This window comes from Aulonocara stuartgranti (genome assembly GCF_965226115.1).
Source record: "Aulonocara stuartgranti genome assembly, chromosome: 16".
NCBI lineage: Eukaryota > Metazoa > Chordata > Actinopteri > Cichliformes > Cichlidae > Aulonocara > Aulonocara stuartgranti.
In genome coordinates, this window is record NC_138952.1 from 25,374,207 (window position 1) to 25,401,096 (window position 26,890).

The 26,890-nt window shown below is 40.1% G+C and overlaps 1 protein-coding gene across 1 annotated transcript in view; it reads left to right on the forward strand.

Annotated features, from left to right (window-relative positions):
• Positions 1–26,890, forward strand: part of kcnh3 (potassium voltage-gated channel, subfamily H (eag-related), member 3) — a 179,397-nt gene that overhangs the window by 112,040 nt on the left and 40,467 nt on the right. The window contains exons 2-5 of the mRNA XM_082507612.1: positions 5,065–5,298; positions 15,306–15,440; positions 20,347–20,486; positions 24,178–24,430. Coding sequence (XP_082363738.1) covers positions 5,065–5,298; positions 15,306–15,440; positions 20,347–20,486; positions 24,178–24,430 — 762 coding nt within the window. The remainder of the gene's footprint in view (positions 1–5,064; positions 5,299–15,305; positions 15,441–20,346; positions 20,487–24,177; positions 24,431–26,890) is intronic.

Here is a 26,890-nt window from a genome sequence, read left to right on the forward strand (position 1 = left end):
GAAGTCGATAAAACAGTACTGAGTAGAACATTATCAGAAGATTCACGTGGATACTGAGTGGATGCAACTGTTATTAGGGGAGAGAGAGAGAGAGAGGCAAGGAAACAGAGGTCACTGAGGGAAGATTAACAGGTAAATTTAGCCTGAAAACAGAAACCCATACTGTAAAGATCAATGCAAGCACAAAGATGACCATGACTTTTGGCACGTTTGCTGTCGTTTTCTTCCCAGCGTTACATGATCTGTCACGACTGCTTTCTAGCCAATAAGCTGTATAAAAGTAGCACAGAGCATGTGGAGTTTGGCAAATCATACTAAAGAGGATCGACAGATTTGCAGCTAGATAAAGTGGTAAAACTACACCCCTTTGGAGCACGAGTTGCAAGCTCCATTCCCACTCGGTATCCAGTAAGTGTCCTGGCTAGACCCCCCATGCTAAAACTAAGCCCTGGAATGGCGCAGCTACGTCGGCAGCCTGTCCGCAGCTCGGACACAAGCATTTCACTACATGTTGTACTGTGTATGTGACAAATGAAATTTGAATTCAATTGGTCACCTCTACCGACAGTGCAGAGCTGTGTGTTCTGCAGTAATACAACATCTGTCACTGCAAACTTTGCAACAATATTGCAAAAAACCCGACTTACTCTGCATCTACTCTCCAGTACAGTCGTTCTGTTACATTATTTTTTTTTAAATGTTCTATTTTAAAGAAATCTTACGATGTGTAGATGATAGATAATTCCAGCAGCGCATTATGTACAGGCCCAGTGTCTGATTATAATAATCTCAAATTAATTAGGACACTTGCTTTAAATGCTTTTTTTAGATTTATCAAATGTCAGTTGCTGAGCAGTTCTTACCTTTCAAAGTCACTAATCGTCTTCTGCTCCTGTTCTCTCTTTCATGCATGTTAAGAGCTGTTATCATTCAATCCACACAATACAGCTACCTCTAGATGGAAGCCCTAATGTGCTGCGCAGGAACAGTTTATGTGATTGGACACATTCGCGGAGCTGTTTGAAATGCTGCATTTTAAATTAACCGCCACTTAGCTGCCGTGTGCATGCCGAAGTTTGCTAATGTCGATTTGTTGATCTTTGCAGCATGAATCACAGATTTGTGATGGAAAAAACAAAGATGTGTGAAGTGTGCAGGAGAAAACTGTGACAATCATTCCTGAACTATTGAGTGAGAATCTTAGTGGCAGAAGAAATGCACGGCTGCAAACAAAGAATGAGCTTGCTTTATATTATCATCTATTAAATGCTGTTAATTATTGATCTAATTACTCTAATTACACATGTTGGCCAGAACAGGTGCCCCATTCCTGTCCTGGCCAACTTTAACCTCTGGAAACAATTAGGGGAGTTCATCTTGATGTCAGTTCAAGAGGTGGGAGTAAATCTACACTGTCGTTTTTAAAAATTATTAAAGTTTCAAACCAGTTTTCTACCTAACAGGTAGTAGGTGTAGTGTAACACAGATGGGAATGATGCTCACCTCTCTTTGTGAATTTGTTAAAAGTCTGGCACTCAAGGTTTGAACTTGCTAGAGGCAGAAGATGGCCTTTTGGCTTAGCCCCAAGTAGAGGGAATTTCACTAGTACAGATATGACAGGATTGCTTTTTCAAAGGTCCATTTGAGTTTTAAAAAATAAAATAAAATTCTTCAATGGTAGCTGTGGCTCAGGAGCTGCAGCGGGTTGTCTATGAACCGGGAGGTCAAAGGGTTGATTCCCCAGCTCCTCCAGTCTGCATCTCAAAGTTTCCTTAGGTAAGATATTGAAACCTAGATGCACCCACTGGTGTGTGAACGTGGGCACGGCTGTTGGACAAAGTGCTTAGATATAGAAAAAACTGTGTGTGTGATTGAGTGAGCGAGACCGGTAGTCAGAGTAGAAAAGCACTATATACTAGTCCAGTTATCAGTCGTGACCTCTCTGAAAGGTCACGACTGATAACTGCCCCTTTGATCAGTTCCTTGACTCAGCATTTTCTTTTAATCTGTCTCTCAATTGAGCTGAAAGCCAAACAGGCACACACAAACACATCTCATTATTACACCATAAAATATTTAATATGGGAAGGGTCCCCCGGGCCACCAGAACTGATGGATCCATGAGAATAGCTGAGCACAAAGTAATAAATAGTGCATTTTACAGTGTTTGCTTAGCTACATGACAGGAACCATTAACCGAATAAGCAGTAGCAAAATTTTCCACTTGGCGTTCACACATGCACGCACACAAACACGTCTATCTGCAGCTGATCACCAATCAGCAGCCAGAGTGTAGTTGTGCTTGTATCTTGAACAGCAGATTGTGCAGTGCATGTGCAGGCATGCTACTGACGGCTTCGATTAATGAAACCTGATGAGGTTTTGTGACGACTCTTGACATTGTTTACTTCACCCCATCAAATCTGGTTTCTGATCTGCAAGGATTCCTCATTCTGGAGGACAACAGCCTTGCTTCCAGCTCTGTTTCTCCTTTCTCACAGTGATGCTGCTTTCATGTGCATCATTTGAAATAACTGATAGAAACAAGCCCAGTGGAGTCTTTTGAGGATTGCAGAATGCCTGCAAATATGGCAGGAGTTCTTACTTTTTGAGTGTTTTAATGTTTGATATTGGGTAGTTTTTGGATTTATCCCGCAGGTACTGGATATATTTTGGTGTTTGCTGTGCTTTTATCTACCAAAGCTGAAAATGTCTTTAAAGTTTTATCTGTCTTTATAAGTGTTATCTTTATAAGTGTAGCTGTGGAAGAAATACGAAAACCTCAAGAGTAAGACCAAGCTAAAATAAAATTGTCAGTTAAAATCCAAAATCCTTCAATCACCAGAAGTAGAAATTATGCAGTAATGAATGTATTTGAACATGCACATTCAGTTCATTAAATTTTATGTTGTAGTTGATCTCCACAGCACAGCGACAGTATGACACTTATTCAGATCTTGTTTTTAATTAAAGAGATGCATTAGAACAAAAGTAGTGCAAATATTTAAAAAAAAAAATCTAAAGCTTTAGATCTGTAAAAGGGGTAAACTTAGGAGTAATTGTAACAAGGAGTTATAGTTCCTTTTCTCACCCCAACCAGTCACAGCAGATGGCCCCGCCCCTCCCTGAGCCTGGTTCTGCCAGAGGTTTCTTCTTGTTAAAAGGGAGTTTTTCCTTCCCACTGTCGCCAAAGTGCTTGCTCATAGGGGGGTCATGTGATTGTTGGGTTTTTCTCTGTATGTATTATTTTTGGGTCTATCTTACACCGTAAAAAAAAAAAATCCTAAAAAAACAGTAATATTCCGGCAGCTGGGGCACCAAAATAATACCATAAAAATACAGAAAAAAAAGGGATTTTTTTTCAAGTGCTTTTAAACATTAAATTAGGAACATTTTAATGTGATTAAACAATGAAATTACCTATAAACAAGGTCAATGAATGCGGCAATATGAATAATAATACTGTAATAATAATAATGTACAGAAATATACAGTTAACAGTTGGTTGAAATAATAATGGATGGCATTCATATAGCGCTTTTTGAGACCCTCAAAGCGCTTTACAATTCCACTTTATAATTCCCCTCTGGCCATCACCAGTGGGTGGTAGGTGAAGTGTCTTGCCCAAGGACACAACGACCGAGAGTGTCCAAACCGGGGCTCGAACCGGCAACCATCTGATTACAAGGCGAACTGCCAACTCTTGAGCCACGATCGCCCTAAATAACAATAATAATTATTATTATTTGAATTATTTGAAAAGTTTACAAGAATCATTTTATATATTTTTCCATAGCATTACATTTGAATTTAACAGTTCGAGCTTTCAAATAACGGACAAATATTTGTGAAATTATGATACATTTGTGAATGTATTTTAAAAATCTAAATATGCATGTGTACAGACAAATACATTTAAAAAACAAGAAAAATTATGTTTTATTACATTTAAAGTGATTTTACATTAATTTACAAATAAATAAAATTAATTTAAAAATAAAAATTAAATAGTTCCATCCATTTTCTTAACTGCTTATCCAACTCAGGGTTGTGAGCAGGGATTTGGTGTGGCATGTTGGGGTGGAGCCCATCCCATTAACACACATTTATCATATTTTACTTTAAGTCCACAAAGACTTAAAGTAAAATATGATAAATGTGTATATATGGGTGCTGTATTTAGCTTAAACAAGTATACAATAGAGATTCAATTTTTTTTAGAAGGAAAGTTTTTATTTTATTTCACTTAATGAATAGTTTTACACTTCCGTATAACACGCAACCACAGAAACCGTCGATGCTCCAACTCTTAAAAACTGATTCTACAAGTCAAATTATTTTTAGTGCATTTTAATATACAACACGATCTTATTTTCTCCATAAATGTTTTTTTTTCCCTTTGAATCTAGGACGTAAACATCAGAAATGTCAGAACGACTAGATTTCTTGTTGAACTCCTTGATCACCTGTGCTGTGTGTGGTTTCTAGTAAACTGCATTCACTTATTCATTCATTCACATTCATTTATTCTTGCTATTCTACCTTACCTCTCAGTAGCTCCATCCTACTTTTAGTTACTTTCGTTGCCATCCTCACTCTCAAAAGAGTATGGTGTTAGACGCTTCTCAAAGGCAACAGATTTGAATGAGACGGGTCACCCTCCTCCTGCCATCCAGAGGCTGTGGCTCTTATAGCTGTAAGAAAGTGGAACATGTGGCCTACTTTTACACCAGGTTAACTAATGTGATGATTGGCAGTATAAATTAGTCTGTTGTTTACCAGCCCAACCCTTCAGGAGCCCAACACTGATTGCACAATCATAGTTTTTTTGCTCCAATGCTACAGTCGGAGTCACAGCTAGTCTGACAAGCTTTTGTTGTTTTCTGGTGGCTGAGTTTATGTATTTTTTATCACAAACACTAGCGGTCTACTACATCGATTTTAGGCTTAATGGATATAAAAACATCCTTTCGGGAGCTGTATGCATGAACACTAGCTCTGCCAATTGTCTTCATGACACAGTCATAGTGATTGCTCTCTGCTTTCTCTTCTCTCTCTTTGCAGACAGCAACTTTGTTCTGGGAAACGCCCAGGTGCAGTCACTCTACCCCATCGTTTACTGCTCTGATGGTTTCTGTGAGCTCACTGGTTACGCCCGTGCCGAACTCATGCAGAAGAGCTGCGCGTGTCACTTCCTGTACGGCCCAGAAACGAGCGACCGGTCAACGGCCCAGATCCAAGGAGCCCTGGATGAACGGAGGGAGTTCAAGACTGAGCTGGTCTTCTACAAGAAGGAAGGTGACCCCACATGAAAAATCTGTGTGTGTGTGTTTGTGTGTGTATACGTTTGTGGATTTAATACTACTTACGGAGGAAAATGAATATTTACTCACCTGTGATTCAACCATAAAGTAAAGGTGTAAAGGTGACTACAAACTTACAGCTGCTGAGGGAGCTGATGATAAAAACCAAATTGGCTGTTTTTAATAATAATGGATTGGATTTATATAGCGCTTTTCAAGGCACCCAAAGCGCTTTCCAATGCCACTATTCATTCACTCTCACATTCACACACTGGTGGAGGCAAGCTACGGTTGTAGCCACAGCTGCCCTGGGGCAGACTGACAGAAGCGAGGCTGCCATATCGCGCCATCGGCCCCTCTGGCCAACACCAGTAGGCAAGTAGGGTAAAGTGTCTTGCCCAGGGACACAACGACCAGGACAGAGAGCTCAGGGATCAAACCAGCGATCTTCCGGTTACAGATGCGATTCCCAACCCCCTGAGCCACGGTCGCCAAGTATCTTAAAAGAAGATATTTAAGAAAAAGGTTGGAGCGGTGGTAAATAAAATATTCAGAATTATATTTTCTTTCCATTCTAAAACCAGGTCAACAGACTCCAGTCAGGTCAGCTGCCGGGATGCTGGTGATACCCTTCTAAATTGTAAATCTCACATGTGCATGCTGTTTAAGTTTTAATCTTCCTAGAATGTGTGCTTTCACTGCAAGCTGCTTTGAAACCCACCCCCACTTCAGCTTTCTGTGCCAGCGAACCGAGTTGGCTTTAAAAAGTTCAAAGCCATCCAGGCCTTTATTTCATCAAGACAAATAAAATTTCTTGGGGTGATCATCGACCACAAGCTCTGTTGGAAGCCACACATTACTTATGTTTGGGGGAAATTGGCACGGGGCATTGCCGTCCTGGGGAAAGCAAAGCATATGTTGGATCAGAAAGCACTGCACATTTTATACTGTGCTTTACTACTGCCATATATGAGCTACTGTGTAGAGGTCTGGGGAAACACATACAAAAGTAACACACAAACAATAACTATAATACAGAAAAGGGCCATTAGATTAATAAATAATGTGGGGTACAGGGACCATACAAATGCACTCTTTGTCAAAATGCAAGCTATTAAATTCCAAGACTTGATGAAGCTTAAAACAGCGCAAATAATGTATAAAGTAAGAAATAAATTGCTTCTAAAAGAAATCTGTAAATTGTTCATAGAAAGAGAAGGTGGGTATAACTTAAGAGGGAAATGGAATTTAAAAATACAAAGTGCTAGAACAACTTTAAAAACGATGTCTATCTCAATTGCAGGAGTTAAATTATGGAACAGTCTAACAGAAGAAATAAAAGACAGTCAAAACATAAAACAGTTTAAAGTAAAATATAAAAACCTAATTTTAAATAAGTATAAGAATGAAGAAAACAGGGTTAACCCAGGACGGTAATGTTGCTGGTAATGGTGTTGTGGTTCTTTTTTGGGTTTTTTGGTTTTGGTTTGTTTGTTTTTCCATAACTTGTGTATCTGCAAATATACACATTCTGTATTTATCATATGAAAGAAACTATACTGTGGTGGGACTTGCTAATTTCTTGTTTTTGATTGATGTATGTTTTGTTTTGTTTTGCTTTATTTTTGTTGCTGTTTGTTGTTGTTTGTTTAATTTAAGACAAAAAAAAAACAATTAAATGAATGAGAGGTAAAACTTGAGGGGGTAGGGACAAATAAGTAAATACTTCTGCCTACTCCTTTTCAAACAAATAATGGAATAATAGTTTGTAATGATTGTGAAGGCACATGTTTGAAATGTTTGAAATAAAAATGAACTGAACTGAACTGAACATCTGAGCAGAGGGTCTACTGAGAAGCCATTTATCTTTTTAAGAGGGAAATAAATCTGGGAGTCATTAGCATAACAGTGGAAAGAAATCCCATGTTTCCTAAAAATAGAAGGGTCGCAGGTATAGGGAGAAAAGAAGGGGGGCCTAAAACTGAACCCTGTGGGACCCCACATTGAAGAGAAGCAGCAGCAGAGGATACAAACTCACCAAGTTTCACAGAGAAAGTTTGCTCTGCCAAATAGGATCTAAACCACTCCTAACACCCACCAACTGCTCTAAACAGTAAATTAAAATGTTATGATCCACTGTATCAAAGGCAGCAGTTAAATCTAAAAGCACGATAATAACACACCTGAGTCAGGTGCTAAAAACACATCATTAAAAACTCTTAAAAAGGCAGATTTTGTACTATGCAAAGCTTTAAAAACCAGATTGAAAAACTTCTAAAATACAGTGTTCTTCTAAAAAGGACATTAATTGCTTGTAAACTACCTTTTCAAGAATTTTTGAAAAAAACCCCAACTCAGTTAGGCCTGTAATTTGCAATAATATCAGGATCAAGAGCAGGTTTCTTGAGTAGACGCTGAGTTACTGCATGTTTAAGCTTCACAGGTATAACAACAGAGGACAAATTACTATTTACAATGGATTGTACAAATGGTAGTATTAATATATTTTAGCTGACCAAAGAGCTTTTTTTCTTGCACCTCACTTGTTTCGTTGTCACAGTCTTAAGAAGTCAAAACTCAGCAACTAAAAACAACTGATTCTGGCTAATGACAATTAGCTAAACGAAGAAATGAAAGATTAAAAGTGTGCCGAGGAGAGAAGGAGAGCAACAGCCAAGCAGAGAAATGAAAAACTTAAGTGAAACAAAGCTAGTGAAAGGCCAGACATTCATCCACTCATTAATTGTTAATGAATCAATGGTGTGTGCGAGCTGGCACAGGGGCAAAGGCTCAGTCAAATAAATAATAAGGGGAGTGGGTGACATATAGATAGAAGAGTAGCACAGGGAGATGAGGACACATCTGCTCCTCTGAGATATAAGGCTATAACAACAGAAGGTTATAAAAACTTGTTTCCCACAAATGCACACGTCACAAATTAGAAGCGTTTCGTGCTTTTATCCGCTCTTCACTAGCTCTTATTAACATTTTAGCAGTTCTCCAGAGGAGCAAGAAAAAAACAAACACATTTATATCCAGTTGGCTCACTCAGATCATGACAATTCTCTTCTAAGCACAATTTTAGCACAATTTCATAATGATTATTTATTCACTGAGCACATAGTCATAAAATACCCCAAGCTTCTCAGTAATCCCTTTAATAACAGGTAAGTAAATGGACGGGAACAACTTTGAAAAACAAAACTGCAAACTGATCAGTGTTGCAATAAAAGCACTTTTCAGGTAATATGAATTATTTTGCTCAAGCAATCACAAAACAAAGACAAATGGGCAAATAAGCAACGGTACCCTAGATCAGCGGTTCCCAACCCCCGGGGTACATTATTGGTCGTTTGGTACCAGGTCGCGAGAGTTGAGGCTCGGGTGTGAAATGGATGGTTTTCTGGATTTTTATCGGTTTTTATCGTTAACTCGGTTTCCCTGGGTCTTTTCCCGTGTGTTATGAATAAGTCTAAATCAAAACATCCTACTTTGTCAAAACATCCTACCATAGCGTAAATTTATAGTAAACCTTACGTGGTTTATGCCTCCATCGTACATATGTATAGGTAGGACGTTCTGACGGCCAAATCACACTATCAAAACGTGCTTCCTGCTTGTATTTATTTAGGTACAAGTATGTAGTGCAATATTACTTTCTTCGACATAACAACGGAGAGTGGTGCCCACTAACTGCAGGAGGACTAAAATTAATTGACAAGGTTTACGCTGTACGCCAGTTTACAGAAGTTTAGAAGCACTAAATCAAGACTTGAAATATGACTTCAATTGAGACTCCAAATTGGAGTATTTTTGCACGAAAAACAAAACGCATGTCATGGTTTCCCAGGGCAAATGTGGGGGGATGTGGGGAAGGAGGACCCAAAATGCAGGACTCTGTGCGATGAATGCAGTGCGTTTATTTACAGTGAAGTAAATAGTACACAATCAATACATCCCCGTGCGTTTCCAACTCCCGTGCCGTGTCTTCTCCTCAGTGCTCATGCTCCGTGTCTCCGCTCCCGTGATACGTTTGCTCGCCGCCCTCACGTTCCCGCACCTCCTGCTGGAAAATCCACAGAGGCAGCCGTTAACACACAACTAAACAGCGATAGACTAGCACTCACTGATTTGGCTGAAAACACTGATGGGTAGTCACTCAACGATCCCGCCGGTGAGCGCTCCACCACACTCTAAAGTAGCTCCCCCGACGAGGCTTGATCAGCACCAGGTGTGTGTGAAGAGCCTTGGATGTGACCGGTCTGCTGGCAGGGCCACACCCACCAGTGCCTATCACGACCGCACCCACACACACCTGCCAATACACAAACAGGGAGCACAGGAACAGCAGCAATGCAGAAGACACACACCTCAAATAATAATAATAATAATAATAGTCCACACTGCTCACGGATCCCGAGTCCCCGGAACCAGGTCCGTGACAATGCATGTTAGCTTGAAAAGTTAACAAATTGACAACAGCTTAAGGAAAACAAGAATCAACTGTAATAAAGAAGTAAAACATATAACACTAACCTTCTTTTGCACACACGAGATCAGGGTAGAATCAAATAATAGGCGTGTACTATTAACACAGAAATCATGGCCGTTTTGAGTTGTGCGCATGCGCAGTAACAAGTTACTTGATAGGTGGGGTGTTTTGTCAGATCACCGATACTGGTTTTATTTTTTTTGTATTTATCCGCGACACCTTAAAGGCCGGTCCGTGAAAATATTGTGGGACATAAAAACAAAAAGGTTGGGGATCGCTGCCCTAGACGATCCTTGATGTCATAGGGTGAGAGGCAGAGGGAGCCATGATTCCTTTCAAGTCAATAATTATTTGCTAATATATTTGAATCGTTGCCTGTTTAGCTTGACTGTGAAGTTAAAAATAACAGTGACGTCCACATGTTTTATATATAATTTGGACAAATTATTGATTTAACAATTTTAGTTCCTCAAGGTATTCTTCAAAATCCTCGTGCCCTGCATGGATCAGAAGGCTCAGTGGATAATTCTGAGGAGATCAGATGTGAGGCATGGTAGCTGTTGATAAGCATTCATACTCAATTTGACAGATCAATCTAAACAAATACAAATTAAAAGCAGAGCTCAAAAGCAGACAGTAGTGCCTCTTTAATGCTTTCCATGCATTCTTTATGCTGTTGATTTATTATTCTCATTTCAGTGATTTCCAAATAGGCCCCGTGTGTGTTGGCACTAAATTGTTTGCTTCTATCAGATTTGCCAAAAATGTTTTTGGCAAACTTCATTTTTTACTATAAAGACCAAATTTTCTATGATCAGCTCTCCAAACATAAAGAGAACCTGTTACTTTTAAAATGTTCTAACTTGTATTATAAGTTATCCTGATATCATCATTCGAGTTAGGCAAACAGAGGTAGAACAGAAGAGAGCACATGCTGTTTCCAGCACTGTTGTTTACTGTCGTGTTCCAGTCAAACAGGGACAAATCTGGCCTCAATATGGCTTATGTTTTTATTGAAGAAATCCTCTTCCTTGTTTAAATGTATTATTTACATACATGATCCCCTTATTATTCTGGCACAAGTCTCAGAGCTCCAGGAAACAGTGTGCACTGTACCAGTTGCAGCCCATCACATCACAAATCAGAGCTTTAGATGGGTAACAGAAAACCAAAGCAACAAGTTTTAGCCTGATTTCATGCATTTATGTGACAGTAAAGAGGGCTTAAATGTTTTATTTGGTACCCTTATATAAGGGACAAGGCTGGTAATGCACTATTCACCTATTGTTCTACTGTCAATAAACCCCGTGAAGATTATCTGAAAGTATCGGAACCATCTGTGTATACTGGTTCATGTTACACACGTTTTATTTCAAGTCAGTCCCACATACATCAATCTCATCATCGTTGTTGCTAGGCAACCAAATATGTATTACTCCATGAGGAAGTGCTTTTAAAAGGATAAATTACATATTTGGGCCATTTTTAAAGATTTACGTACTCGAAAAATCTGTTCTTGGATGACATGAAGGAACACAACTAAGATTTATTTATTTAAATGATTAATTATTATGGAACATATGCTTTGTACAAACTGAATGTATACCAGTCAAGTACATTTCATTTGACCAGTTCTGTGGTGATCTGGTGATTAAGTGTATGAACACTGGTAACAGAATAAAATGTTTTACAACAGTACATGTAATCAGATTACTTATTCATCATTTTGGGCATAAATATTTTTGAGGTGGAAGAGCAGCATTTTTGAGACCAGCTGTGATTTTTAGGATATTTCTACCATGTATGTATCCAAGCCTGGTGTTGATTACTTTTTAAGATCACTTGATTTTAGAACTGATTTAGCTCGAGTTTAAATACATTTCTGATAGTGTCAACACATAGACAAGCAGCTTTAATTATGCTATTTCATCTATATTTGGCAGTGATCACAGCCCTCGGTAAGGCAGCCAGGCGACTCTCCTGTAGTGAAGGTGTGTGTGTTATCTGTGGGCCACCACACCTCCTCAACACACCATGTGTATTCTGAGGGTTTAGATGGCAAAGCAAATCCCTCTATGCTGAAAGAGCAGTGTGAACATACTCTCATAATACAATTAGGTCTGCTCTTCTCTATTCTAAATTAGTAATAACTAAGATGTGATTGATAGTCTTTGAGCTTTAATTCAAAAATGATAAAAACACTCCATTTATGATTACAGATATTTTTACATAGTTTCTCCATTTTCACAGACTCACAAGTAATTGAACAATTGACTAATGACTAGGTCTGAGGTAAGTCCAAAAGCCTGAATTTGCTTTTGATGGAAAATGTCAACAAGAGCTTTGTCCATGGGAAGGAGGCCAAGGTTAGACAAGACAGAATAAACCTAATCAAGAAAAAACAAAAAGGCTAAATCAACATTTTGGTACAGTGGGTACAATGAGAAAAAAAGGACACCTTAAGAACACCTTCATGTATGAAAATATAGAGGGAGTCAATCTGAACCTTTACAGGGAGTGCAGAATTATTAGGCAAATGAGTATTTTGTCCACATCATCCTCTTCATGCATGTTGTCGTACTCCAAGCTGTATAGGCTCGAAAGCCTACTACCAATTAAGCATATTAGGTGATGTGCATCTCTGTAATGAGAAGGGGTGTGGTCTAATGATATCAACGCCCTATATCAGGTGTGCATAATTATTAGGCAACGTCCTTTCCTTTGGCAAAATGGGTCAAAAGAAGGACTTGACAGGCACAGAAAAGTCAAAAATAGTGAGATATCTTGCAGAGGGATGCAGCAGTCTCAAAATTGCAAAGCTTCTGAAGCGTGATCATCGAACAATCAAGCGTTTCATTCAAAATAGTCAACAGGGTCGCAAGAAGCGTGTGGAAAAACCAAGGCGCAAAATAACTGCCCATGAACTGAGAAAAGTCAAGCGTGCAGCTGCCAAGATGCCACTTGCCACCAGTTTGGCCATATTTCAGAGCTGCAACATCACTGGAGTGCCCAAAAGCACAAGGTGTGCAATACTCAGAGACATGGCCAAGGTAAGAAAGGCTGAAAGACGACCACCACTGAACAAGACACACAAGCTGAAACGTCAAGACTGGGCCAAGAAATATCTCAAGACTGATTTTTCTAAGGTTTTATGGACTGATGAAATGAGAGTGAGTCTTGATGGGCCAGATGGATGGGCCCGTGGCTGGATTGGTAAAGGGCAGAGAGCTCCAGTTCGATTCAGACGCCAGCAAGGTGGAGGTGGAGTACTGGTTTGGGCTGGTATCATCAAAGATGAGCTTGTGGGGCCTTTTCGGGTTGAGGATGGAGTCAAGCTCAACTCCCAGTCCTACTGCCAGTTTCTGGAAGACACCTTCTTCAAGCAGTGGTACAGGAAGAAGTCTGCATCCTTCAAGAAAAACATGATTTCCATGCAGGACAATGCTCCATCACACGCGTCCAAGTACTCCACAGCGTGGCTGGCAAGAAAGGGTATAAAAGAAGAAAAACTAATGACATGGCCTCCTTGTTCACCTGATCTGAACCCCATTGAGAACCTGTGGTCCATCATCAAATGTGAGATTTACAAGGAGGGAAAACAGTACACCTCTCTGAACAGTGTCTGGGAGGCTGTGGTTGCTGCTGCACGCAATGTTGATGGTGAACAGATCAAAACACTGACAGAATCCATGGATGGCAGGCTTTTGAGTGTCCTTGCAAAGAAAGGTGGCTATATTGGTCACTGATTTGTTCTTGTTTTGTTTTTGAATGTCAGAAATGTATATTTGTGAATGTGGAGATGTTATATTGGTTTCACTGGTAAAAATAAATAATTGAAATGGGTATATATTAGTTTTTTGTTAAGTTGCCTAATAATTATGCACAGTAATAGTCACCTGCACACACAGATATCCCCCTAAAATAGCTAAAACTAAAAACAAACTAAAAACTATTTCCAAAAACATTCAGCTTTGATATTAATGAGTTTTCTGGGTTCATTGAGAACATGGTTGTTGTTCAGTTGACTAAGAAGTCAACGTTTAACTGCTTAAATGAAAGCTGCAAGTTTACACTTTGCTCACATTTCTTCTTCACTCCTGGTTTTGACTCAGTGGGTTTCTAAACCACTCTGTATTTAACCATTAATTCTTATTGATCTCTGGCTCTTTTCTCCTCACTCCCCAACCAGTCACAGCAGATGGCCCCGCCCCTCCCTGAGCCTGGTTCTGCTGGAGTTTCTTCCTGTTAAAACATACACATCTTACACAGACATACATGTGAACAAGTGTGTGTGTGTGTGTGTGTGTGTGTGTGTGTGTGTGTGTGTGTGTGTGTGTGTGCGGGGTCAAGATGTGACCCTGTGAAGACTCCCCACACCTACTGGCGCCAGGGAGTCCAGCAGTTCATTCAAACAAAGGGCTCTTATACTTAACCAGATACAGAGTAGGTGTTCTCCTATACCATATGTCAGTAAGAGAAGGTATGACCTCTCTCATGACCTTAAGATGTGTGTGTGTGCCAGAGTGCTCTTGGAGGCACACAGAGTCTTTGCAGACTGCTAAGGATCAGACCTCTATCATTATGCAATCGATTATAAAACTCTAAGAATATATGAGTATATATTTCTAAGCATAAATGACAATCAACAATATAAACCTAACACACACCACATGATCTTGTATATTGTATAAAATGAGAAAAACATACTAGGTACCCTTAAGTACCATTTTTCAGTGTGCAAGATTAATGTTGTGAAGGTATGTAGTTTCACTCAAAGCTAACAAAATTCATCTATTTAGTTCATTTCGGGCCTGTTCAGGCAGATCAGCTGATCTCAGTACAAGTTAGATGATGGCTCACATTTTAATAGATTCCTTATGAATAATTTTAGGGCTATTTAAGCAACTTCAGCCTACCCACAGTTCCTGAGCATCTGCATGCAACTTTGCAACCCACGTCCACCCCAGCTCCTCTTTTATGGTATTTTTAACTTAATCAGTGTGATTGATGCCTGCTCTGTTCTGTGTCTGCACATGGAAGGAAAGGTCTGTCTAAAATGTCAAAGTAATCTGCTCCTGAAGCCAATTTCATCAGGGGGTTTTTTTCTGAGTCTGAGTCTGTGTTCAGCGGCATGTACACGGCAGTAGGCAGCCAGATTAAACATTAAACATTGCTGGTCACATCATTAATATTGAGGTAACAGCAGTCTGCGGTGGGTTAATGCCACTTTTTTACCACTAATTGGAAAATTAACAAATTAAAATAATGTAAAAAAATGAGATAACATGAGTCAGACACTGTTTCGCTTGGTTTAAAATGTAAACTCACATATAACTCACATTTATGAGCATCAGAAATAGTTCAGTAAAGACTTCCACAGACTTTGTCTGTTAAAAGTGATGTATAGGACTGAAACATTTGGTACATTGGAGAAAAAGATTTAACCGCTTCCACTTTTGTATTACGAAAGACCACATTAATTGTAGGTTTGCATTTATTTTTCTCTCCAGGTACAAAGTTCTGGTGTCTTCTGGACATTGTACCGATTAAGAATGAGAAGGGCGAGGTGGTTCTTTTTCTCGTGTCCCACAAAGACATCACTGACAAGAAGAAGGAGCAGGACCCTGAGCAAGGACCTGAAACTGGTGAGTTTGTATAAAAGACGCCAGCTGGCACTACAGTCGTGGCCCAAAATTTTGACAGCGGCATGGCTGCCAAAAGGACATTTTTATTTATTTGCCAGAAAATCTATGAAATCCTTGTAATTGTTCTTTATTATGTTCTACAAACATGTAAAAATAAACAAGGAAAGACAGACCTAAACGAATTAATCCAAGACAAACATCAATCAATCAAATCAATCAAAATGTATTTATATAGCACATATTAAAAACAACAAAGTTCACCATAGTGTTTCACAGTCAGTAAAAACATGAGACAATTAAAACAAAACAATAAGAAAACAGGGCAGGAAACAATAAGTGACAACACAACAAGCCATAACATATGCATGAACCACGTCAGCAGTTTAATAAATCCAAATATCAAACAAATTAAGATGCTTTATTTTGATATTGAAGCTTATTCTTTTCTGATTTCATATTTTTTGTAATCTCAGTGGTAAATTGAGTGTGATTTCAGCCCTTCAACCTCCTCATGTGGATTTTATTATTTCTCATTATTGGTGTGCAATATTGCCGTGGTTAGCGCCTCAAGGCAACTTGAGAATATCTGTCCCAGGCCAGTAGAATGGCAGTATTCGATAAATAACATGAAATTTGCATAAAGTAATATCTGTTCTGTGTTAGGGATGTCCCCATGTTTATGTTTCATTTCATGTCAGCAGTTATCTAGTTATGCTGCCATAGTGTGAGCCTAATTTTAATTACTCTTCACCCGTGGAAATGGTGAAAGCAGGCAGAACATTTGGCCCTTCAGCTTTTCAGTTCCGCTGTAGTTATTGTCATTTCAAGCAAACAACAATTAAGGCATCAATTAATAATTTGAATTGCTTATTTCCCCAGTGTAAATCTCACTAAGAATCTGTCTGTCACGGTCTGGCTGGCAGGCCGTGGGGATGTGGGGAAAGGAGGACCCAAAACGCAGACTCTGCGATGCAAACAGTGCTCTTTATTCACAGTGAAAAACTGTAAACACAATAACTCCCCGTTGCTCCCTTGAACCCCGTGTGCGTGCTTCCCTCCGACGTCTGTGCTCGTGCTCGTGCTCCCCGCTGTTGTGTTTCCGCACACCCCGTGCGTGCTGCCTTTCTGGACCACTCTTCCTCCTGCAGGGAAACCATAGAGGCAGCCGTCAACACTAACCCTCGGCGGGCATATACGAACAACACAGACATATGCAGACACACTAACTTGGTACGATAACTCAATGATCCCGCGTCGGTGGGAGCTCCAAGACTCTCCTAAGTAGCTCCCCCGACGAGCCCTGATCAGCGGCAGGTGTGTGGCTTCGGGTGTGGCCAGTCCCTCCGCAGGGCCACACCCCTCAGGCCTGCAGGTGGCCGAGCTCCATCCTCCAGGCACACCCGCAGACATACACACCCATACCTCGCCTAAACATATGAGTGGGACACAGACTAACACAGCACAGAGAAACACACATATGTACACGCACAGAGAAGGAGAAACGACACCAAAAATACATAATAATAATACACAGGTCCATGACTGCCCAGGGATCCTGGGTCGCCCAGTCCCAGGACCCTGACACTGTCAGTGTACTGAACTCATTAATATTAATGGCTTCCTCGTATTAGATGTACATTGAGAACCAGATTACGCACACATTTTGAGAATTGGTGAAAATACTGAATTGTGAAGAGCGAGGCTGCAATTTTAATTACTAGGTAATATTTGCATGTTAATTAGAGGCAGACAGGAATCGGTTATTGGCAAGTGCGGCGTCCACTGACATTAAAAAGCACATCTTATAAATAGCTTTGAATCATTTTTCTCTGCTCACGACATAAAGAATCATTTCATTACTACTGTTATGCTGTATGGGTCATGCTACCTTTGTACACTTTACTGTTGTACATATCGAACGGAGGAAAGGGTGATCAGGTCAGCCTGCATATTCATTTGCATGCACTGGTTTGTTTACATGCGTGAATGTGCTGGAGAGGTCAAAGCAAATCGGCACATACATCGATTATTTTAAAATTGTTTTTTATAACATTGGTTAGCCAGTATCAGCCACGATCTCTCTAAATACTAAGAAAACGTGCTTCCTTCTTTCAGCATAGGATACAATGTATTAGTCCTTTATCAATGGAAAGAAGATCACTGTGGCTGACAGTGATGTGGCTCACAGAATAATAAGTTTTAATGCCTTAACCTGCTGATATGTTATGTTTGTTTCTGTTGCTTCTATAATAACATCTGGTTCTTGTGAATTTGTAGCATTGCATAATGAATATGTATACAAACCAAGAAACCTGCCCTAAAGCAGGTCAACCCACCTCTATCATTTCTCTTTCATTGTTTGCCCATGTGCTTAAAGAACATAGAAACAACAGCATAACCTGGTACCTGACCATTAAAAAGGGGCATAATTGTATTTTTCTCAGGGCAAACTTTATTGATTGACCCCTGCATCAGAAGATGTTTCTCTGTGCTTCAAACAGGTGTACAAAGTAAAATATGTGAATATCTTGCAGGTGTGTGTACTGCATTTCACTGCAAGGTGTGAAGAAAAATAGCAATCCAGCACATTTATACTGAACTAAAGCTTCCTTCTAACCTTGTAAATGCTGTCAGCATATACTATAATTTCAGAGATGAATAGCAATCGTCTAAGGAGACCAGAAGAAAAGTAATCAGAGCACTCGAGATGAAGTGGAAATATTCAGAGTTGGAGGGGTTTTTTCTTAAACATTGCTTTTCAGAGCTGCTGTTTGCAATGCTTCATGGTGGGCTCACCTTCTCTGAAGTGGCACCACTGCTGTATGAAATCCATGTGATTTTCTCTATGTCATAGAAAAGGGAGTTATTTTCATGATGGTAGACTGCTCATTTAACACAGTCCTAGTATAAGAGAGCTGAAGAATTATCACAATAACAGTTTAAAGCATCTTATTGAAAAGTTTAGACACGTGCTACCCTGGCAGCCTTTTAGGAATGATGTAAACGATGGGAAATCTCAGCTGGATTCAACAAAAGGATCACTCTTTTTACCAGTGCAAGCAAGTGCCTCACTTTTTACAATCATTTATTAAAGAAATGCATAAAGAAAATCATGAAAATCACGAGTCTGATGGGGTACTGTCATCACCCTGCCCGGCAAGCTAACAGGAGGGCCTCGTGGACTCCTGTGAATGCGACAACTGTAGGTGTATCTGTTCAAACTCGCAGACAAGTTTGAAGCTCAGTGAGCTTGGCCTCAAGGTCAGGTGTCACACGCCATATTTTCTACATGAGGTAACTGAAAAACTGACATCATAGGTATATCTGCTGAGAGGTTGAGGGGGAACCACTGGCTGCTGCCGGGATTTTTCCTTGCTGGTGAGGGATTTGGTAACAAAAAGCTCGGGTTAGAAGCCTCACCACTGGGTTAGGGTAAACTTTGAACAAAATGAGAACTGTGGGTTTGCAAAAGATTGTGAAGAATAACATGTCACAAGTGTTTCTGTGTGCTGAGTAAACATTAAAGACGAGATTTTCATCTTCAAACTGTCCTTTAGACACGAAGGGGAAAACACAGCAAAAGGCTGACGGCTTTAAGCAACAAAGTGCATTCAATTCATCCTGTGTCTCAGAAACTGCTTTCAAGGAGACGTTAATGAGACTTGTATTAGCAGCTGTAAAATTATTCATTCGCCCTTCTCTGACCTTGAGTGCTGAGATCTTTAAAATTAGCAATAATGTAGCTCAGGAAAAAACGTCTACGTACTCCCCAGATTAAAATTTCTAAGGATAAAAATATCTGCAGCTACACTTTTGCCCAGCTAACACGCCTTCTTTTTGTATATCTGTCAAAACAGGTGCTGGTGCAGCTCTTCCCTCTGACACAAAACACACACCTTGTTAAGGCCGTGTGTGCGTGTGCATGTGTGTTAGTTAGTGATGGTCCTCTGAATAACCCCATGCTGTATATGTGGAAAGAGGCACAGATGCTTTTCTTCATACACTATCTGAACCGCCTGAAATCCAGCCAAGATATTATGTACAAATCAAATTTGCTTGTTGAAAATGAAAATGATTTGGTTACTTGGGTGGGCACTTTCCAGCCATGGTTATAATAAATCATGTTATGAACAGGGCAACAGTTGAAACAGGACATTAAAAGTGGAAATAGAGGAAATATTTTCTATCTGAATAATAGCTTTACAAAGAACAACTCCTTTAATCTTTTTCTTAATCTATCTGTTGAGCCCTCAGCACACTCGGTTTTAGTCCTTTTCTCTTTTTTGATGATGATGAAAGTTATGATATGAATAAGATACTTGGTGGGTCTTGGTAAATATTACTGATTCTGTAATCCAGGTCAGGGAGTACCATTCAGAAGGCTTCATCCTTTTTCATGTATCTCAACAACAGTTCATTCGGTTCATGAGCTTATAAGCGTCCCATATAGAGTTATAGGTCGGGTTAATATCCAATCCTTAACAAACCCTAACCCAGATAAACTTTGACCTGGACCCGGACTGGGGTGTCAAACTCATCGGGGGCCACATACATCTAGCTTTGATCTGAAATAGAGCGAAACAACAAAATTTCTCTTTCTGTCAGTGTAAAGATGTTTAACCATACAGTTAATTCTATCCAATATATGAAAAAGAAGCAACCTTCCATCAGTCCATCTCAGCTTTTCTAGTTTTTCACAGACTCTGTGAGCGTGTCCTAGACAGACCTCTTTACTTTATGTTATGTTTTCACAGCCTTACACGTACAAATAAAAAGATAGCAGTCAAAGCATTACTTCTGAGCTATGCGTGCGCTTTAGTTGGCATGCAGCGGATGAGACAGAAACTGGTTTAAATTCCTCTCGTTTCTTGCATCAAAGCTCAGCATGTTTCTGTCTCCTCCACAGATGAAGAGACGGGTCTGGAGGTGCATCAGGTGACTCGCCCTCCGGGCTTCAACGCCAATCGGCGCCGCAGCAGAGCTGTGCTCTATCACCTGTCAGGACACCTGCAGAAACAAGACAAGAGCAAGCTCAAGATCAACAATGTGAGTTTCTCTCCTTTTATATTTACAGCTACATCTACATGACTGAGGTTTCTCTGTGTGGTTAACATCTTTCTGCAGCAACCCATGAAGCTGCCACGCCAGCGTCGGGAGTTTCCTTACACGTGAAACAAGCTGCACACTAACAAAGTCAAGAACTTTTAGTTAATGTATTTCTTTTTTTCCATTAACCATGTCTGCTGTGGAGGTCCCAGAATGAGGACAACGCTGTAATGCTCATTAAACAGCATATAGCTCTGACTGTATGTCTACCTTTGCTTACGTCAAATGTTTTTGTTACATGTCAGTTTTATGTGAGTTATTCTAGTCTGTTCAATCAGCGATGTGGACACAGTGAAGTGTGGAGCTGTTGCTGACTAATTCGAGGAGGTTTTTTGGATAAAGATCAAGCGTAGGGCTTGGGTGGGTTAGCAGTATTTCCACTATGTTTACGTGAGAAGCATTAAATTTAGGAATGTAAATTCACTGGCTGCAGGCTAAGTTTGTGGCCAGGAATATTCTTTTCATATTAGAATAAAAACGAAACATGTTTGGATGCCAGAGGAAGTGTTATTGTATGCCAGGCTGGCTCCAGACTGCCTCTCATTCAGTCATTAGCTTCACACTTGGGACTTTGGCACTGGTGATGACACTGAAGTGACAGAGTTAAAAACATGAGTTTACTTTATTCATGCAAAACTTTTAATTCACATACATGTTATGCAGCCATGAAAAGATTCTCCAAAGACTGGAGATGGGAGAAAAAAAAAGGTTATTGCCTCATTATGATGAAAGGCAGTCAGTTTAATTGCTCCCCTAGTTGCAACAGCAGTCCCTGAACTAAACAACGGGGAAGCCACTGATAGCATAGTAGCTTGTATTATTTGCCTTAGCATGAATTCAGACTGAAAAAGAGTTGAGCATTAAAGCAGTGCACCCGGCTGTTGGTGCAGGTGTGTGGTTTAAAGTAACAGAGACAACACAATCCAAATATTTCAGCTTGAGTAAATGATTGTGTGTCAAAAAGCAAAAGATAACCTTTATTAGTCCCACGCGTGGGATATTTGTTGGGTTAAGGCTGCCGACCTTTGCCAGCGCCATCTTACCCTTCCGACCATACATATATTACAACATCACATGGGGAAGACAGGTCAGAGAGGTATAACAATGGGAAATGCACAACATGAGGAAAGATGAGGAGAAAAAAATAACTCCTCCCAGACTGAGCTCCAACAGGGAGATCAGTTTGAGAACAGAAAAAAACACCTCAGCACATGAATCAGCACATCTCACAACGTAGAAGACATAAGAGTGAGTGTAGGTCTGTGTCAGTGTACATGCATATGTGTGCGTGTGAGAGTGTGTGTGTTCATGTTTAGCTGAGAGAAAGTGTCCCTTAACCCAGTTAGGCAAAAGTCAACAATCTTCGGTCGACACGGGCGACCCTGAATGAGGAGGGAGAAAGTCACAACACAGTCTTGTTATCTAAAGGAGAATTGTTATTCCCGTCAGCTTTTGCCTTGAGCATCCAGCTGGAGTCAGGAGGCCTGCATGAGATGAAGATGGTAGTTGTTTTGGTTAGTGCGAACAAACTGCTTCCAATTTTACAGTTCGTCTAATGTCCGTCACTGGTCACCAGGTCTCTCAATTCCTGTTGTTCTTCTTCAAGATGTTATCCATATAGCAGAGCCATGAGCTTCTCCAAGATCATATCCATATTGCGTTCAAATAAACAGTCTGAGTACACACAGCCAGCCTTGTGGGATTTTGAACAACTGTAGCCGCTTCTTGTTCTTCGATAAGCCAGGTCCAAGCCAGCTCCAATCAGCCAGAACTCTGTTATTATGGTTCCAAATTGGTAGCTGTCGTTGAATGTCCCCCATCGAGAGTGTCATCAGACACACGATGCATCCGACCATCGAGTATCCAGCAGCAAACGTCTCCACAGGACAATCAGGCTCTCCCAAGCCCAGAGTTGTCAGTTTCGTTAAGGGACCAGTTAATTAAATCCATAATTCGTCTTTAGGTTTTAGGAGAACAAGTCTGGGAGACTCTCTTAGGGTTAGAGAATAAGCGAGACTATACAAAAGACATGAGAAGCCAAGCAGGAAAGATGAAGGAGAGCCAAGAGAAGAAGAACACTGCAAACTGACAACGAAATGTTATGAAATGGGAAATTATCATTACTGCTCAGACCTAGCATCACAGGAGATGATGATTATGGCTGTGTGTTAGTGAGCTGACCTCTCTGTAGGTCTGCTGTAGTCCAGCGGGCAGCGCACACCCTGACAGATGGCGTGAAGGACAAGAAGACTATGCTTGGTTTTGGTTCACTCCGTGGTAAAGCAGATCTACATTTAGCTGATGTCAGTGATTAGGAAACATGCAGAACGATGCAGTTTGCACCCTGCATGTTCAATGACCACCAACCCAGGGCCATCATTATTTGCTTTTTTAACTTCTCAAAAGAGGGAAATTCATAACTTGTGTACAAAAACTGAGAAGCAAACGAGGAATCACGTGATAGCTAATGATCTAGAAACTCTAATGACTCCTGACCCAGGCTAAAATAAGCAGTCAGGACATAAAAAAATATCTTATGGGAGGTTCATGTTGTGAAGCACCCAGTTCTTACTCAGTAGGTCTTTATTACTTAATGAGAATCTCACCGTTACCCAAAGAATGACTCTTTAATTAAGTAAAGTAATCAAAGAAATGATTCAGGCTCTATGTAATCAGTAATGTTTAGTGTCTGCAGAGTCAATCAGGAATTAATGGATGTATGAGTTAGATCAGATAATATTGAGCTAAACTTTACCCAGTGATTCACTAATATAAAAATCTCACTGCCAGTAAATAAACATCTACTCTAAATTTCACTAATGAACAGATTATCAGCTACCAGGTGATTCCTGATTTGCTCATTATTTGCTTTAAGTCAAATCATTTTTTCCATTACATGTTGACTTTCTCACATAAAAATAGTCCAGAATACAAAAAACATTTACATTGATGGAGCTCATTAAACAAACCCAACAAAACAACAATCCCATTAGAAAAATGAAACAGTATCATTTGTATTTCAGACTAAATGCCTGTCTGTACAGTTCATAAATGGTTTATGCTGGACATGCAAAAATCATGGTAAACATAACAACTCAGGCTCATAGTTCCATGAACTGGATAAACTGAAAGTACAGCTACGTCAGATTTTTACTTGAGTGCAGAGAACCTCACACAGGAAACAAAATGAGTTCTTTGGTTAATCTTCCTGATTCCAAAGGAAATGAATGAATTACAAATAAGATTCTTTTTCATAAAAACATATTTCACAGGTGTGAGAGTTAATGCTTGGAACCAGTGGTCCCACATTTCTTCTTCCTTCTTAGTGCTGGGAAAACCATTTTGTCAGTGTTGGTAGACTTTACTCAAACTCTGCAAAAGCAATAACCCACTTATGAATGGTTGAAACTGTTTTCATGGCTGCACTGTTATATCGAGTGGAATGAATCTGAAATCTCCACTCCTGTGGATTTTTATAATGCCTCTGCACAGTGTGAGCTTTCGAAGCTTGAAGTGGCTCGATAAGTGTGTGCACAGGGCCGTGTTATCGTGGCCCGGCAGAGGGACAACGAGAGAGATGTAAAAACCTGAAACAAGAGAGCTGTTGACATCTGTCTCCCTCTCAATCCAGAACATGTTTGGGGAGAAGCCTCCAATCCCGGAATACAAAGTAGCAGCCATTCAGAAATCTCGCTTCATCCTGCTCCACTATGGAACCTTCAAGGCCGGCTGGGATTGGTTAATTCTGCTGGCGACTTTCTACGTGGCCGTCACTGTGCCCTATAACGTGTGTTTCACGGTCGGGGGAGGGCGGGATGAAGGCAGCGCCTCACGCAGCCCGCCCAGCGTCAGCGACATCCTCGTCGAGATCCTCTTCATTTTAGGTAAGATAGTGTGCCGTCTTCTCATGTTGGTGCTTTCTTCTAACCATCCATAGAACTTGTTTCCTTTAGCAAGAAGTCTTAGAAAGACTGGACACACCTAGAAAGTAGGAACCAAGAAAATGAAACCTGAATGTTTTGTACCATTGTTTAACAAATGCTGAGGACTTTTCCTTCACTCTGTAGTCTAACTCGTCCCTCTGTCAGTCTGCTTCTTGGTCAAAAGAAATGTGTTTTTGGCTCATTTTGCTCCTGAAAAATGATGGCTGTCTCACTCAAACTAGACAAGAAACTGTGTCTCAGTAGGGTGTTGTGGAGGTTGTAGGGGTTAAGTTGTGCTTTGAATTTTGAAAACATCTCCAACAATCTCCAGCAAAGTCTTTCCACAGTCTTTCAGAGCTTTGCCTCAATCTTTGACACTTGCTGTATCTCATAAAATGCAGCATCTTAAATCAAGAAGCTCACACTGAATTTTTTGGACAAGAGTCTAGACTTCCACTGGTCTCGTTTCCATTCCTTGTGTTTCCTGGTCTCCCTCAGCCATGGTTTTCTTAGTAGCCTTATAAGCTTAATGGCCTGATTCCCAGTCTCTTCCAAAAAGCTAATAAAATAAAATGTGTGTGCTGCCTAGAGTCTGTCAAGCATTAATGAGGCCACTGATGAATATGAGAGGCTGTTAATTGTTGATTTGATTCTGAGGCTGGTAACTGCAGCAAAGGGAGCTGGTAGTCTTCCTTTTGTCTTCATGAGAGTCTGTGTCGTTACAGCAACTGATCATTCTGGAAGAAACTTTAAGAGTTCTTCTGTCCTGACCTAAATTGATAAAGTAACGATGGACTTGCCATAATATGAATTAATACAATAGCAGTTGAGCTCTGTTTCCTGTATACCAAAAAAAATACCTTGACACAGCAGAGCGGAGGCTTAAACTACAAATAAATACCACCAGTGGACTGCTGAAAACTGCCACCTGTTGTATGAACTACCTAGTATCCTCATTATCAGCTCTGTAGCTTTATTTGCTGCCTCTGCTAGCATAGCTTTGCATTATTCACATTTATCTTCTACTGGGCCTTGGCGCAGGCCTTCAGTTCATCCTCTACAAACGGACTGATTTATAAATGGAGTGATGCTTTAAAGTGACAGGTATCAGCTGTGGTCAGTTTACAGTAATGCACTGGTGCACAGCATCTGACGTGTTCTTCGTCAGCGTGAGTTGACACGAATTTAAATTTAAGCTGGTGTTACTCACTAACTTCCACCTTTTAACCAACTTTATTCTTTCTCATGTAAAGGCAGCATATAAACAGCATACTGCACGTATAGAGGATGGAAATCAGCCAAGATAGCTCATCTGCTTACATCTTATTGAATTCATTCACCCACAAAGAGCAGTAAGAGTAGCAGCAGCAGCACAGGTCAGCTGTACACTAAGAAAATCTACTGGAGCCCACAGTAGAAATCATTGTGAGCTCAACTTTTAGTTGAGTAAAAAAGTTGAGTAGGCGTGCTGTGTACACACTCAGAGCTGTGTGCATGAGACGACCGTATTGGGGTTGTGCTCTCTCTCTTTGACATTATAAAAATCAAAGAAAATAAACAAAATTTTGTGAAAATAAAAGTGAAGTCTGAGCTTTTGGGATACTTGAACATTTTTGAAACTCTGGCCTTGTTCAATAAATTCAATAAATTCAAATTCAATATGAACAATTGTAACAGCAAATGAGGAAAAAAACATTAGGCCAGCTTAAGAAATCTCTTCAAGTGTTTAGAAACAAAAAGAAAATGGCCTGAATGAGTGGGTGTGCAAAGAACGTTTTACTGGCAGTGTAACTGTTGCAAAATTCTTTTTGATTATATCAACTGTCTGCTGATGGGAAGTTAGTCAAACAGCCTTTGTCTGATAGGCATGTGACTCCTAATAGAAGTTCTCATTATAAAAGTTCTGTTCAAGTTTTTAATGATGAATGTTGCAGGGAAAAGGATATGAGCCATTCCACAATAAGCCATTACATCTGATTGTTAAGTCATTTCCCAGAAAACAACAGGCCTCTTTGTCCTCGGTCATGTCCACCCTAACTGCAGGAAACTTACATGAGTGCTCTTCAGCGGACGATTTGTGTTAATGGGAAAGAGTGAACACAAGCTCTCCATCAATAAACTTTCGTAATGAAATTACACGAGCCACCCGCAGTTAAATGTCTGACTCCTGTCAGTCGATATCCCATTTATTAGGACTAATAGGCCGTGCCTATTTATTGATACATTCACCAGCAAACAATAGTGGATTGAAATAGTCTGCCGGGACACCTTTTATTCATTCATTTCGTGCCTTAATACCATGCAGTAAAATTAAAATCATAGAGCAAACATTGAAGAGCTAATCATGACTGTTTGTCTTTTTTTATTGTCGTGTTGTCCTCGTCTGTTTTTTTTTCAGCAAGCTTCAAAGCCTTGGCTCTT